The 12774-nt window shown below is 48.1% G+C and overlaps 1 protein-coding gene across 2 annotated transcripts in view; it reads right to left on the bottom strand.

Annotated features, from left to right (window-relative positions):
• LOC134425577 (vascular endothelial growth factor receptor kdr-like) overlaps nucleotides 1-12774 on the bottom strand; it is a 132445-nt gene that overhangs the window by 78864 nt on the left and 40807 nt on the right. For both annotated transcript variants that reach the window (XM_063170306.1, XM_063170307.1), the window contains exons 3-4: nucleotides 11917-12119; nucleotides 1153-1280 (exon numbers count right to left, since the gene is read on the bottom strand). In XM_063170306.1, coding sequence (XP_063026376.1) covers nucleotides 1153-1280; nucleotides 11917-12119 — 331 coding nt within the window. The remainder of the gene's footprint in view (nucleotides 1-1152; nucleotides 1281-11916; nucleotides 12120-12774) is intronic.

Here is a 12774-nt window from a genome sequence, read left to right as displayed (position 1 = left end):
CCAGCCTGATGCTGCCAGGGTCTGCAGCTCTGCTCCAGCCATGAATTTGGTGAAGCAGACTCAAATCAGAGGGGGATGTTTCATTCTTATAGCCAAGGAGGAAGGTGGTAGCACTTATCCAGCCTAAAATGATAACTGGAGAGGAGCCTCTTTCCCCACTTTTTTAATCCCTGCTGATGAAATTTAAAATTAGAGATCTCCAAAGCAATAAGGCTCCTGCTGTCCCTCTGCACCTCTACTGGGAACATGGCATGGGTCCCAGCAGCAGCTGGAGCCCTGTCCCAGTCCCCTGTGATTCCATGTGCTGCCTCCCAGGAGAAGGGGACATCTGAGGCATGGAATTGCCACGGGGAGCAGAGGTGCTTAGACCCTCTGTGCCATGTCCAGAACAGCCTCACCCCTCACAGTCCCTCCAGAACAGGCTGGAAAAGGGGCACAGGATGAGCTCCTGTTCCCTTCAGGATTTCCTGAGCTGTCAGACTGGCAGGGGAAGGGAAGGGCACAGAATTCCTGACGTAAAATGCAGGATTGGAGCCAGGAGACTTCTGTTCCTCACTCCATGACAGGCTGCTCTGGAGTGCAGTTCTGAAGCCCTTTTAAGTGAGTGACTCCATCGACTGATCAGGGCCCAGACCTTAAATTTCCATTTTTATTATCCCAAACAGCCTTGGCCTGCACAGACTGTGCTGTGACCTTGACATTCAGGTGTAACTGCTGCCAAAGGGATGGATGCTGGAGCCATCTATTCCCAAGGCTGAAACTTGGTTTGAATTGATGAAATGAAGCAAAAATGGGCAATTGTTCTAAGGAGGTTCAAGGTATAAAGAGAGAACCTTTCAGAGAGAGCCAGGTGTTATGCAAAGAATTTTGAAGGAAAATAGTGCTTTGTCATCTACCTCTGCCAATTTATGGAGGAACACCAAGCCACAACATAACAAAAAGAAAAATGCTAAACTCAGCCTAATCCCCAAAAAATCCTTTTACCCAGTTCAGCAGTAACACACTGCAAGAACAGGTTCATGTTTGTGGATTTTCAGGGTCTTTGCTATTATTTATGGAATTTACCCAGCTTTATACCCTTAAATTTTTGGTTTTCCCCACTTTCTTGGCAGCCCAGAGCTTGAACTGAGCTTTTCTGAAGCCACCTCTTACCTGGATGAGCTTGGGTTTGATGTCTGGCGAGGTGACCCGGCAGGGGATCACCACTATTCTCTTATCATCCGTGATGTAGATGATGTCAGGGTGTTCTGGGTGCATCTCCACAAATGGATTCCTGTAGTCTGCAGGGAAGAGAACATGGATTGGGAAAACTGCTCAGTCACTGGAAGGGCACAGCAGTGAGCACTGAGCTGCCCAGAAAGGCTCCCTTGGGGTCAGGACATGCAGTGACACCCTGCCCCTGTCACACAGGGGTTGGAGCCAATGACCAATTCCTTGCATTTAGCCCAATGTTCATCCAGAAATTGCCCAGAGTGGCACATTTCTGTGCAGACACATGAAAACTGCGTGGATTACCAGTTCAGGATACTTCTGGGCTTTGGGAGCCCCCCTGTCCTTCACCTGGGGATATCAACATGCATTTCTTGACTGATGACAACCTTTAATAAGGAATGTCATAGAAATACCCCAGGGTTGTCAGCTGGAATTAACCCTCAGAGAATCAGCTGGGTGCAAAGCTGGAGCTCCTTTGCCCCTCAACTCACCCCAGTTTCACTCCCAACCACACCAAGGCAGGGATGGACACAGCAGAGTGGCCACGCTGCCTTTTGTGGGGTTTGGAGGTTCATTTTAGCTCTGAGAACTGGGATTTTTGTCCTTGGCAGACAAAAGGAACCATGGGCTGCATCAGGAGGAGAGCAAGTGTTGGCTGGAGCTGTGTGTGTGACAGGCCACATTCAGGTGGTGATGGTGTTTTACAAAAGGCACTTGGGGCACTGTGTAAGAGATGTAGGATTCATGTGTGGACCTGGGACAAAGGGCTGAGCATGAGCACTGGACCCAAGGCAGACAAAGACCCAAAATCTGGCTGATTTCTCTAATTTCTAGTGCAGTTTTTTACGCCAGCTTTTCTTCCACGACACTGGTTTATTCTGGCTGCGCTTTGGCGTAAGGGCATTGCAGGAAACGTTATGTGAGAGAGATTAATTAGAATTAAAACATTAGATCTCTAATCTCCCCACATTTAGGAAGTTTCAGATACACATCTGAACTTTCTGGTCAGGCAGGCCCTGGTTCTAATCAAGCCTGGAGCTGAGAAACCTGATCTTTGAACTATAACTTTGTAGTTTGGTCCAAGCCCCAAAATAAATAGGAAATATTTATTCTCATTCCAGTGACTCGTGCACTTTCCCAAAAATGCAAAATTCTCCTGTTGAGTCACATTATGAAAATGTGTTTAGTGTTTATCCCTGCAGCTTAATCCCTCTGCAGTCTTGCTCTCCAGTCGAGCCACACTGGGAGGTATCAAATGTGACAATATTTTTATTCTACTTAAAAGAAGACACTGGGTAATTAAAAGGAGATCATTGGGTTATTTGTGATAGGAAAAAGCAGAGAAAGTAGATTTTTGTCTACTGGCAACAAAGTGCAAAAAGGTGTCAGGGGAAATGTAATCACAATTATTTCTTGTCCTGTGGAGAAAAGGAAGGTCAAGGAATGTGCCACGTCACAGGAGATGGACAAGGGTATAAAATGGATGGAAATAGGATAAAGATATGGGCCAAGAGGAAATTTGCTGGGGGAAAAATTAGCTTCCTGATACCAAACTATCCACAATTCAGGATCAAATTTTGACTGAAATGATGGCAGCACTGAATTTAAAATTATTTCTGCCAGTATTTTTAGAAAGAATTTCAGAATAGCACTGTTTGTTTAAGAAGTTACATAAATCAAAAGAAGGCAGTGAAGCAAATATGAAATAATCCTAAAAGGCAGGAAAATATTGAACTGTGAAATGATTGATGCATCTTAGTCAAAACAGAATAAAATGTCTCAAAAATATTTAAAAAAATAATTATACTTTTTGTTCAGGAAAAAATATAATTATTTAACCCATTCTCCACCATCTTTCCAAAACTCCAAGAGTCATATCTACCAAATTTTCCAATTCACAACGGACCTAAAATTAATCTACCTTTTCCCAGCTGACAACAGGACAGGTATGGTGTTACTGATGGGAAGGGAAGCAGGGATTTGCAGGGCATGTGACAGAAGCTGCATTTCAGTCCTAACTGATTTTTAATAGCAGCCTGCCCCTGACTTACCACATGTCCAACCAGGGGCTGCAGATAAACTATACCAGATAAGCTACAATCTGAACTGGAAGCCAAACTAGATAATCTACCATCACTTTTTGAAATCTTGATGGTATCTTAAAATCACCATGCACTTAGCAGCAGCAAGAGGCAGTTTCTGGGTGATAAAGATTGGGAAAAGGAAAGGATGGCTTCAGCTGTGGTGATTGTTAAGCAATGTGGGTGTCAGGTCCCCTGGGCATCAATCTCACTGTCTTTAAAAAAATAAAAAGAGGAAAAGGATTTTTATTTTATGGGTTCTCCTCTTTGCTAAGCCAGTGAGGTGTCCTAGAGCAGATGGCTGTGATTTGTGTTATCTCAGTGGCTTGTGTTATCTCATTGCTTTATCCAGTTTATACCCAAGCCTGGAGAGTTCTCTGCCTATGAAAGGGCTTTTCCTTCTCTGTTTCCATCTGCAATATCAGAGCTCCTGAACAGGTTGGGGGGATACCTGTGAATGGATACCTGTGGGAGCCACTGGGATTGGCCCAGTTGGTCAGAGCAGGGTGCTAATAAAGCCAAGGTTGTGGTTTTGAACCCTGTTTGGCCATTCACTTAAGAGGACTCCATGATCCTTGGGGGTCCTTCTGACCTGGAATATTCTGTGATTTCAGCTCCTGGAGTGGGGGTTCTGCTGTGGCAGCAGCTTGTGGGGCTGCCCTGCTCCAGCTCTGACATGAGAGCCCATGCAGGAGGTGAGGGCTGCACTTTGGCCATCAGGGGACAGTGACAGGGCCAGGCAGCTGCAGGGGAAGGTCAAGCACCTGGGTCTGTCCCTGAGGCCAGGGTGGCTTTGTTTCCCTCCCTAACTGTGGGACTCTGTGCAGAAGGAAAAAATAATGTCACAGAATCCCAGAATGGTTTGGGTTGGAACCTTAAAGCCCATCCAGTTCCATGGGCAGAGACATCTACCATCCCAGCTTGCTCCAAGCTCCATCCAGCCTGGCCTTGGACACTTCCAGGAATGGGACAGTCTCAACTATCTCAGCCATCAAGCACTAAAGAGCCCCAGGACATAAAGAAGAGCTCAGACCTTGTGTGTCCTGCTCCAGCTGCTCCAAACCCCCTCCTAAGCAGGAGCAAAGCAATGCCATTGGGAAGGAGAGGCTTTCCAGCACTTTCCAGGCAGCTGGGCTGCTCACTTAGCAGATAAGCAAATATGAAGTGGCTCGGCTTTGGGGCTTAACAGAATGGCAAAGGATAAATTCTGAGCTAATCAACTGCCAGCTGATACCTTTGTTATGGTTTGTGCAGACAAAAAACCGAAACCCCTCAGTAGTTCAGGCTGACAGTGGCGTGGAAAAATGATCTGCTGGAACATCAGGAGTGTCACTGCCAGCTTTACAACCACGCTCACCACCTCCAGTCCACCAGCAATCAGTTAACTCCTTGTAAAAGAGTCTCTCAGAGACAGAACTTCTTGAAACAAAAGGGACAGGGTCACTTTTCTTTAAAAATGATAACCTCAGCCTGGAGGAAGATCTCCAGTCCAGGTGGTGTAAATCAATTGCACTCAAGCGTTGCATTCTGGAGAGCTGTGGCATGGGAAATGCAGGTGTTGTCCTCACCACAGTCACCGGCACTGAACTCTGAGGGGAAATTCCTCAGCAAAGAAACCCTTTATGAAAACAGAGTATTTCCCCGTAGCTTGGCACATCTGTTCCTCCCGAGCTGGGAAGGTGAAATGCCCTATGAATTTCACCCAGAAAGAAACACCCAGCAACTCCCAGGGGATAATTAAAAAGAATGATTTACCGCGGGCTGCAGAGCTCGTTACTCATGAAGAAAGACAAGAGCTGAAGCACGGTGGGGACTTAGCAGCAGCAGCCACAGCTCGGAGCCGAGGGAACGGTCCTTGCACGGCTCTCAGACTGTATGTCTGGCTGCCCAGGTCAGTGGAAGTTTGCAGGAAGCCCAGGCACGCCAGGGTGTTGCTGTTTCCCCAGCAGGGCCCGGCAGGGAACACAAACACAGCCAAGGAAGCGGCGGCAGCGGGATGGGGCGGGAAGGGCCTGCCCGGCCCCGGGGACAGACAGACGGCGAGCGCGGAGCGCACTAAAGCAGCTCTAAGGTCAAATGTTTTCCTTCAGGCACTGAAACCCTTCATGTTGAGATGCTCGTAGTGGCCAGGAGGAGATGAATTGCTGCTGGAGATGAGATTTGGGAGGGTTTCCAGCTCAGCTGGGCAATCTCAGCTGTCCCCTCACACCTCCCTAGCCCGGAGCCGAGGGGTTTAAACCCCTCAGCGCTGCACTCAGCAGGTTGTCGATTCAATCTCTCCTACAGCTCTTTATTTCCGTGTCTGTGCCTCTGAAACCTCCTCCTGACACACACACACAGAGGATTTTATACAAGATTTGGGTTGTTTTTTTTTTCATTCCTGCACCGTGACAGCGATTTGTCTGGTGGTATTTGTCTCACAGCCGAGCCTCGGAGCTGACATCGCCTCTCCCTTCAGGTGCCGCCAGCTCCGAGGATGATGAGCACGAAATGGCCTCTGAGGACAGCTATTCACTGCTGCTCATGTCCGTGAAATTCCTCAACATTCTCATTTTGCCTCTCGCTTTGTTCCAGATAAAGATAATTCCCTCGCCCTCGCCATTTATTTTCTTCACTCAGCCATACCTAAGCTGGGGAGCCTGCGCAGAGTTTGACAGGTTCTTTAAGTTCATGTTTTGACATAATCCCCATGAAGTTTGTCTTCATCAAGGTCAAAAAGCATCGAGAGGAGGTTTATAACCTGTTCTTCACAGTAATAGCAGCATTAGCAGTGCGGTGACACTTTGGGCAGAGTATTTTGGAAAGCTTCACAAGGAAACAGCCTGGCCTGCTGAATTCCCCCTGGTGACCCATCAAAGCTGCCTCTAGGTACAGGAGTAACTCCTATAAAGGCACTTGTTTTGAAACTGGATCTTTGAAAATAAAAGACCTTTCAGTTTGGCAGGCCAATGAAAAGAATTGGTGGTGGAATGTTTAGATTAAACAGAAAGCAGAATATTTTCTCTTTAGGCAAAACAAAAGTGACTGCAAAACCCCCAGAAGCCATTCTGAGTCAACAAGAAGCATTCTGTTTTGGTCAAATGAAATGCATTCTTCCCCTGGAGATTACCGTTATGAACACAGGAATATTTGTAGAGAAAAAAATATTACTCTAAAAAGTGTTAACTTCAAAAATTCTAGAAGCAAAATGCTTCTTGCTGCCAAGCAAATAAAGGCAAAATGGAAAGATTTATATTTAAAAAATCCCAACAAAACACCACAGAAAAAGAAGCCTCCATGCTTTGTCTGGAATTATGTTTCAAGCAGCAGAAGAATTTATAAATTCTGACCCCCATTGGATTTTAGGCAGGTTTGACTTTGTGGAAAATACTCCCCAGCTTTACCAGAAGCCCCATTAAGAACAGGTCTCCCACCTGGGGGAAGGCTCAGCAATTAGCAGCTACTGAGTGGATAAAAACCAGGAAGGAAGCAGTGGAGGAAGTGTGTGTGATTCTGGCCTTTGGGCTTTCATTTAGAAATTCTTGATCCATGGGGAGGGATCCTCTCTCCCTGCTGAGCTGCCAGGAGCTGGCACTGCTCACTCATGGCATCCTTCAAGTCTCCTCTGCTTTAAAGTGAGACCCTGCAGGATGTGATTTGAAGACACTGAATGCCTTGATTCAGAGCTAAAAGCATCCTGCTTTTCCCTTGGATGCAGCCCTCAATCCTGGAGGGTCCTGCCCAGGGCACAGCCTGTGTTCTGTGTGCTCTGACACCGAGCTGGGATGTGCAGCCAACCCTCCCAGCACTGCTGTGGGCAGGGACAGCCACTTTATCTGCAGGGCACACAGCTCAGCAGCTGCCTATCTCAGCTGGCCCAGGTCTGGCAGCAAGTCTGCAGCCTCAAGAAAGAAGAAATGCAGCTCCAGCTCTGTTCCCACTGGTAAAATCTTGGGAAAAGTGAGCCAAGGCCCAAAGCTGTCATACCCAGCCCTGCAGTTCTGCTTCTCACTTTCTGATTATCTCTGTGAACTGTCAAGAGGATTAGGGAGGCAGGAATCAGCTTCAAAGAACATCAGAAGCAAAATATGATCTCATCTGAGGGGCACTTCTATGCACTTCCAGCCTCTTTAGATATCTCATGGTGGGAAAGGGATGAGGCCAAGGGGCTGCTGATCCCTGGGCTGAGGCTGATGTGAACTCCACCCTGGTGCAGCACTTGGACCACCTCTCCTCACTCTCTTGGACCACTCTCTTCACTCCTGCCCTTCCCTGGGGCTGACCAGCAGGGAGATGCTCCAGCAGGACAAGTTGTGCTTGGATGCATTGCCCTATTCCCTCTGGAATGGCCTCAGCCATTCATGCTCCCATAAAAATGTCTGTCTTGCTTCAAATTTGATTTCCAGTCCTTGTGCTCTGGACTCCTGGCAGGGCTGCACTGTGGCTGGTGCATTCATGGCTCCCACATGAGCTTTACAAGGAGCCAGAACTCAAATTTTCTGTGGGGGCATTCTCTGGATTTCCTGTGCTCTTGTGAACACCAGTGCTGAGAACCAAAGAGGTGAAGGCAAATCACCCTCAGTCCTGTGCTCCTCTCTCACTACCACTGAGGTGGTGAAACACCAGCAGCTGATGGCTCTGGGTGGGGACACACTGCTCAAATGTTCAGTGTTTAATTGTCCACTGTTAAAATGTTTGTGTGTTCAAAGTGACCCCCCTGGAATGAGCAGGAGCTGGGGAATCCACCCTGTTCTGCTCAGCCCCAGTGGGCAGCCAGCCCTGGGCTCACACACAGACAGCATTTTGGGCCTGTTGCACTCAGAGGAGGTGGGACTGGTGTTTCTGAAGTAGTTATTTGAGAAGCAGCTCTATCATGGCCATAATTATTTCAAGAAATAGAATAACAGCCCTGCTTTGCATAAAAGATGAAGGATGTTGCTGGCCCCATACACTGAGGAGGTGCCTCTCTTTGTCCTGCAGCTGTGGCACAGCAAATGCCATTGGGGGTGGGCAGGAATCCCAGCCTGGAAACCTGAGGAACTTTTCCAGACACTCTTTGGTAAGATGTGCCCAGCTCCAGTGACCTCAGCACTAAATTCACACAAGGTGGAGGCAGCAGGACTGGGTGGGCTCATTGCTCGCTCTGATCACTGACTCAGGGGTACAAAATGTGCAGCAGATCCTTGACTGTGACCCAGGGGCTGCTGAGGGAACATGGAGCTGAGGCAGGATTTGAGCCAGGAGCTCTTCCAGCTGACCCCCCCAGGACTCTGACTTTGCTGACACTGACAGTATTTCAAATAGCTGAGCGCTGCAAGTCCTGACTCCTGTCTAGACTGGAGCCTGGGGTAGCCCTTTGGGAAGGTGGAATGAATTTTTTTGCTTGATGTGCCCTTTTCTTCCTCCTTCTCTAAGCCATGTTACATTTTCTGTGTGCTGGGAATATCTGTGTGTATATGTGAGACAGGAAAGGCAATGGGGTGTTGGAAATGTGGGATGGGGGAAAGATATTGAATAAGGGGTGGATGCTGACCTGGTTTTGTCTGGGATAATTTTTTTCCTAGCTGGAGCAGTCCTGTGTTTTTGATTCAATATAATAATAAAATGGATAACACACTGTCAAGAGGACTGTCTGTATTTTCACACACCTGCCCTGTCCCTTGGCACAGGGATCCCAAAGGCTGCAATAAATGGGGATATTCCTCACAGGGAGGTTTCCCTGGTCACGAGGGGTAACTGCAGAAGGCAGAGGGAAGCAGATGCTGTGTCTGGGTGGCTGTGGCAGCATTTCCCATGGAGCTGCCACTGCAGTGTGGGGCCAGACCCTGCCTTTCCCTGCAGAGATTATCCCTCAGAGCTGAGGTGGAATTAACTCAGTTGAGACCTCCCAACTATTTCTGTTCCAGCCCTGGGCTACTCTGTATTTCCAACAGGGAGAAGGGGTTGTCTTCCTTTTAATGATGGTCCTTGGGACTTGCAGCTGCAGCAGGAGGAAGAAAAGGCTTTGGAAACAATTAATTCAGGATGAAGCTCCTGAGCTGTGCCTCCCTCAGTGCCCAAGCACAGCTGAGGGGTGGCAGCTGCCCCTCCTGACCCCAGGGACGAGCAGGGTCACAGCTCCACCACCCCACAGGGATCTCTGTGAGTGCCAGGTCCTGCCAGAGCTCCCAGAGCCCTCCAGGGAGGCTGGGAAAGCAGGAGCAGCACAGGAAATAATGGCCAAGAACAGGGCTTCCGATACAATCGTGTTCTCATCTCGGTGTCAAGCAGTCGGCCAGGAATGAAGGGAAAATACCATTCCCCTTCCTTTTTTGGCAATAATGGCTTGTAACCTCAGAGGAATCTCCAGCCTTCAGGGGCTGGCTCCATATTTTCTGCCTGCACCTGGCTCAGCCTCACAAACACCCCCCTGAGCACTTTCTCTCTCCACAAAACATCCACAGAGATGAGCTTTGGGCCTCACCCTTGTCTGGCACTGCCAGGATCTGTGAGTTCCCTCACTTGGAGACAGCTGATGGGATTCTCAGTGCTGCCCAGACACTGCCACAGCAATTTCCTTCAAAAGGCATGTTTAGATGTTGAAGAAAGCCATAGGTGTGCTCTGAACTCCTTGTTTAAGTCCAGAGCAGTTTCCTGGTCCCCAGGACAGCCTGCTGGCTTCTAACAAATATCCACAGGAACTGAATGGCAGGAAGAGCATGCCCTGAGGACAGATCCATGCTGAGGTATAAATAGCTTCATTTCACAGGGCCAAGCAGCTTCCTCAGCCTGGCAGGGCAGATCCCAGCAGGAACCTGCAGCTCCTGGGGCAGAGCTCTGCTTTGGGGTGCACAGGACAAGCCAGAGGATTTTCCACCCACTTTTCCTTCCATGGCTTTTCAAGCACAGGAGTCTGAGTAAGAGCTTTTAGAGCAGGGAGGACGTGGGACACAATTAAAGTGCACCTGAGAGGGTGATTTTGTGCTGTTTGTCAGGAGAACCTTGGCAAGCAGGAGCACATCCTGCCCTTTTTTTTTAGATCAGCTCTGTTCCAAGAGCATCCCTGGCGAGGCATTTCATAACTTGGGATATTTTCTTCAGGAAAGTGCTCAGGCAGTCCCAAAAGGTCCAGAACGTTTCCTGCACGTGCTCCTGCCACAGAGTAATGAGGGGCTGGGTAGGCAGCCAGGGCACTGAATCTGGACAGAGAATGGAGTTTCCTGGAGCGTGGGACAAGCTGGGTTAACAATGTTGGACCTGGGGCATCTGAGCTGGGTGTAATGGGAAAAGGAAACAGCTCAGCACAAGAACCAGGGTGGATAAAGCAACCAGAGCACCAAGAAAAAAACAGAGAGAGGAAATAGAAAGGGAGAAAAAAATTACTTCAGGAACTAAGAAGTAATGCCAAAAAACCACTTTCCAATTAGAGGAAAACTTGCTGGGAAAGCAGGATAAGGGTAAAATGGGGCTGTTTTCAACAGGCAGGAAAGTGTCACCCACATGAATGGAGCAGGTGTGTTCACCTGGAGGTGCAAAAGCTGAATTTAGCTGTGTGGGCATATCAGAGACCCATGGGAGATGGAAATCACTTCTTGCGTTGCTTCACCATCATTGGCAACACCCCGAGACCCTGAGTCAGAGCTGAGAGCAAAGATTTGTGTTTTCGGGAGGTGTAGGTTTGCAGCTCTTTTCAAATACCATCAGACAAACTCACTGCCTCTGCAGCATTTGTGTAAGAGGATTCAAAGAACCACAAATTGGCTTTTACCAGGAAAATTAAATTAATTCACATGATTATTTGTGGGGAAGCGAAGGCTGAGCCTATCCAGCACCAGAGGAGTTCATGTCATCTCCTATTCAAGGCACTAAAAGTCATCTCCTTCATCTGAGGAGTCACAATCTCAGCTTGGAAGATCCAAGATGATTCAGTGTTTAGTCATGCATTTGTCAAGCAGATTTGAAAAAAACTCAGCATTTGGGGGGAATATTCTAACAAAAATTCCTATTATTGGAATGGTGGTTCAATAGGTTGCATTCACTTAATCACAGAGGACCATGCTCCTCTGAAGTTCCTGCTTCCATTAATTCCTGGATCTGAACTCAATGATTCTGAAATGTGGGGGAGAAGCAGCTCAAAGGGAACAAAAATGAGCAATGGGACACTTTTTACAGTAAAATATATCCAATGCAGTCACCCAGCTCTGCTAGGAATGTCTCACAGATATAGGGACAAATGTGTAGGAGGGGAGGAATTACAAAGTATCCTGCTGGGAAGGTCCATGCCTGGGGAGGAAGGGAAAGAGAGAGGGTTTGGGCATTCAGGATGAATCTTTGGAAAAGCAATGTGACAGCAAAGTCCTTTAGGATTGAAGAATTTAGTCTTAAAAGGAAAGGAGGTTTGGGAAGTATCTGTTATTTGGGACACTAAACTGATGGGACAATCCAGCTTTCAAGTCCTGGAACTGAACAGGATGGGTAATCTGGTTCTCACATCCATGTCCCTGAGAATTCAGCCGCCATGAACACCCAGATGCATTTGGTCTGTTCAGAGTGTCAGAGCTGCTGCTCCCTCCTGGGCCAGCAGAGAGATGGAAGCCCCTGCACTGCTGGTTCTGCCTCAGGCAGCTCCCAGAGCCCACCGCCATTTGAAAAGCAGAATCCTTACCTTGGACAAAGACATAGACGCTGGCCACGAGCCCCTGGTGCTCGGGGGTGCTGCTGGGGGCACAGCTGAGGTAGCCGGTGTCGTTGGCCGTGGCTCTCCTGAGGACCAGCTGGCTGCAGCCCAGCCCGGGCGCGTCGCGGCAGCCGCTCACGTGCACCCGCGGGCTGTCCTCCCTCGGCTGCCAGCTCACCGACGGGGCTCCCCTGCCACCACAACACATCCGAATCACACTGCATTCGGGCAAAAATGGGCCTCCTTCCTGGCCGCTCCTTCCCACTGCTCCTACCACTGTCATTCCCAAAAATATTGTAAAGGTCGCCGAGACTGCGACAAAATCCCCTTCCGCCCATGCTACACTATGAAAGACATTCTAGGATTTGTACTAATACTTTCCCTACTCATCTCCCTGGCCCAATTCTCCCCCAGCCTCCTAGGAGACCCAGAAAACTTTACACCAGCTAACCCACTAGTCACCCCTCCACACACCAAACCTGAATGATACTTTCTATTTGCACTTCCACCCATCAGAAATTGAGCTGGATCACCCCACACTGTTCTCCAGACATTCCTGAAATGCTCCATGGGTGCTGCAGTAACTCCTGGAGAAAAGTTTAATTTCTCTTCTAACACACTGCCTGAACACAAGTTTGTTTCTATAACACTGTATTTTAGCCACTTCAAACATTACAATGCATCAGATAAAATTATATGTTTGTTCAAGAAGGAGGATTTTGCATATTTTAACTGCTAAATTAATGTATATTTTCTTGCACTGAGGCTGCATGGAGAGAGGAGGATATTTATGTAATTTTTCATCACCTTTCTTGCTTAATCAGCAGTGACTCAGTCTTGATTTTT

This window comes from Melospiza melodia, chromosome 16 (genome assembly GCF_035770615.1).
Source record: "Melospiza melodia melodia isolate bMelMel2 chromosome 16, bMelMel2.pri, whole genome shotgun sequence".
Taxonomy (NCBI): domain Eukaryota; kingdom Metazoa; phylum Chordata; class Aves; order Passeriformes; family Passerellidae; genus Melospiza; species Melospiza melodia.
The sequence above is the reverse complement of the archived record's forward strand: the minus strand, read 5'-3'. Positions and strand labels throughout refer to the sequence as shown.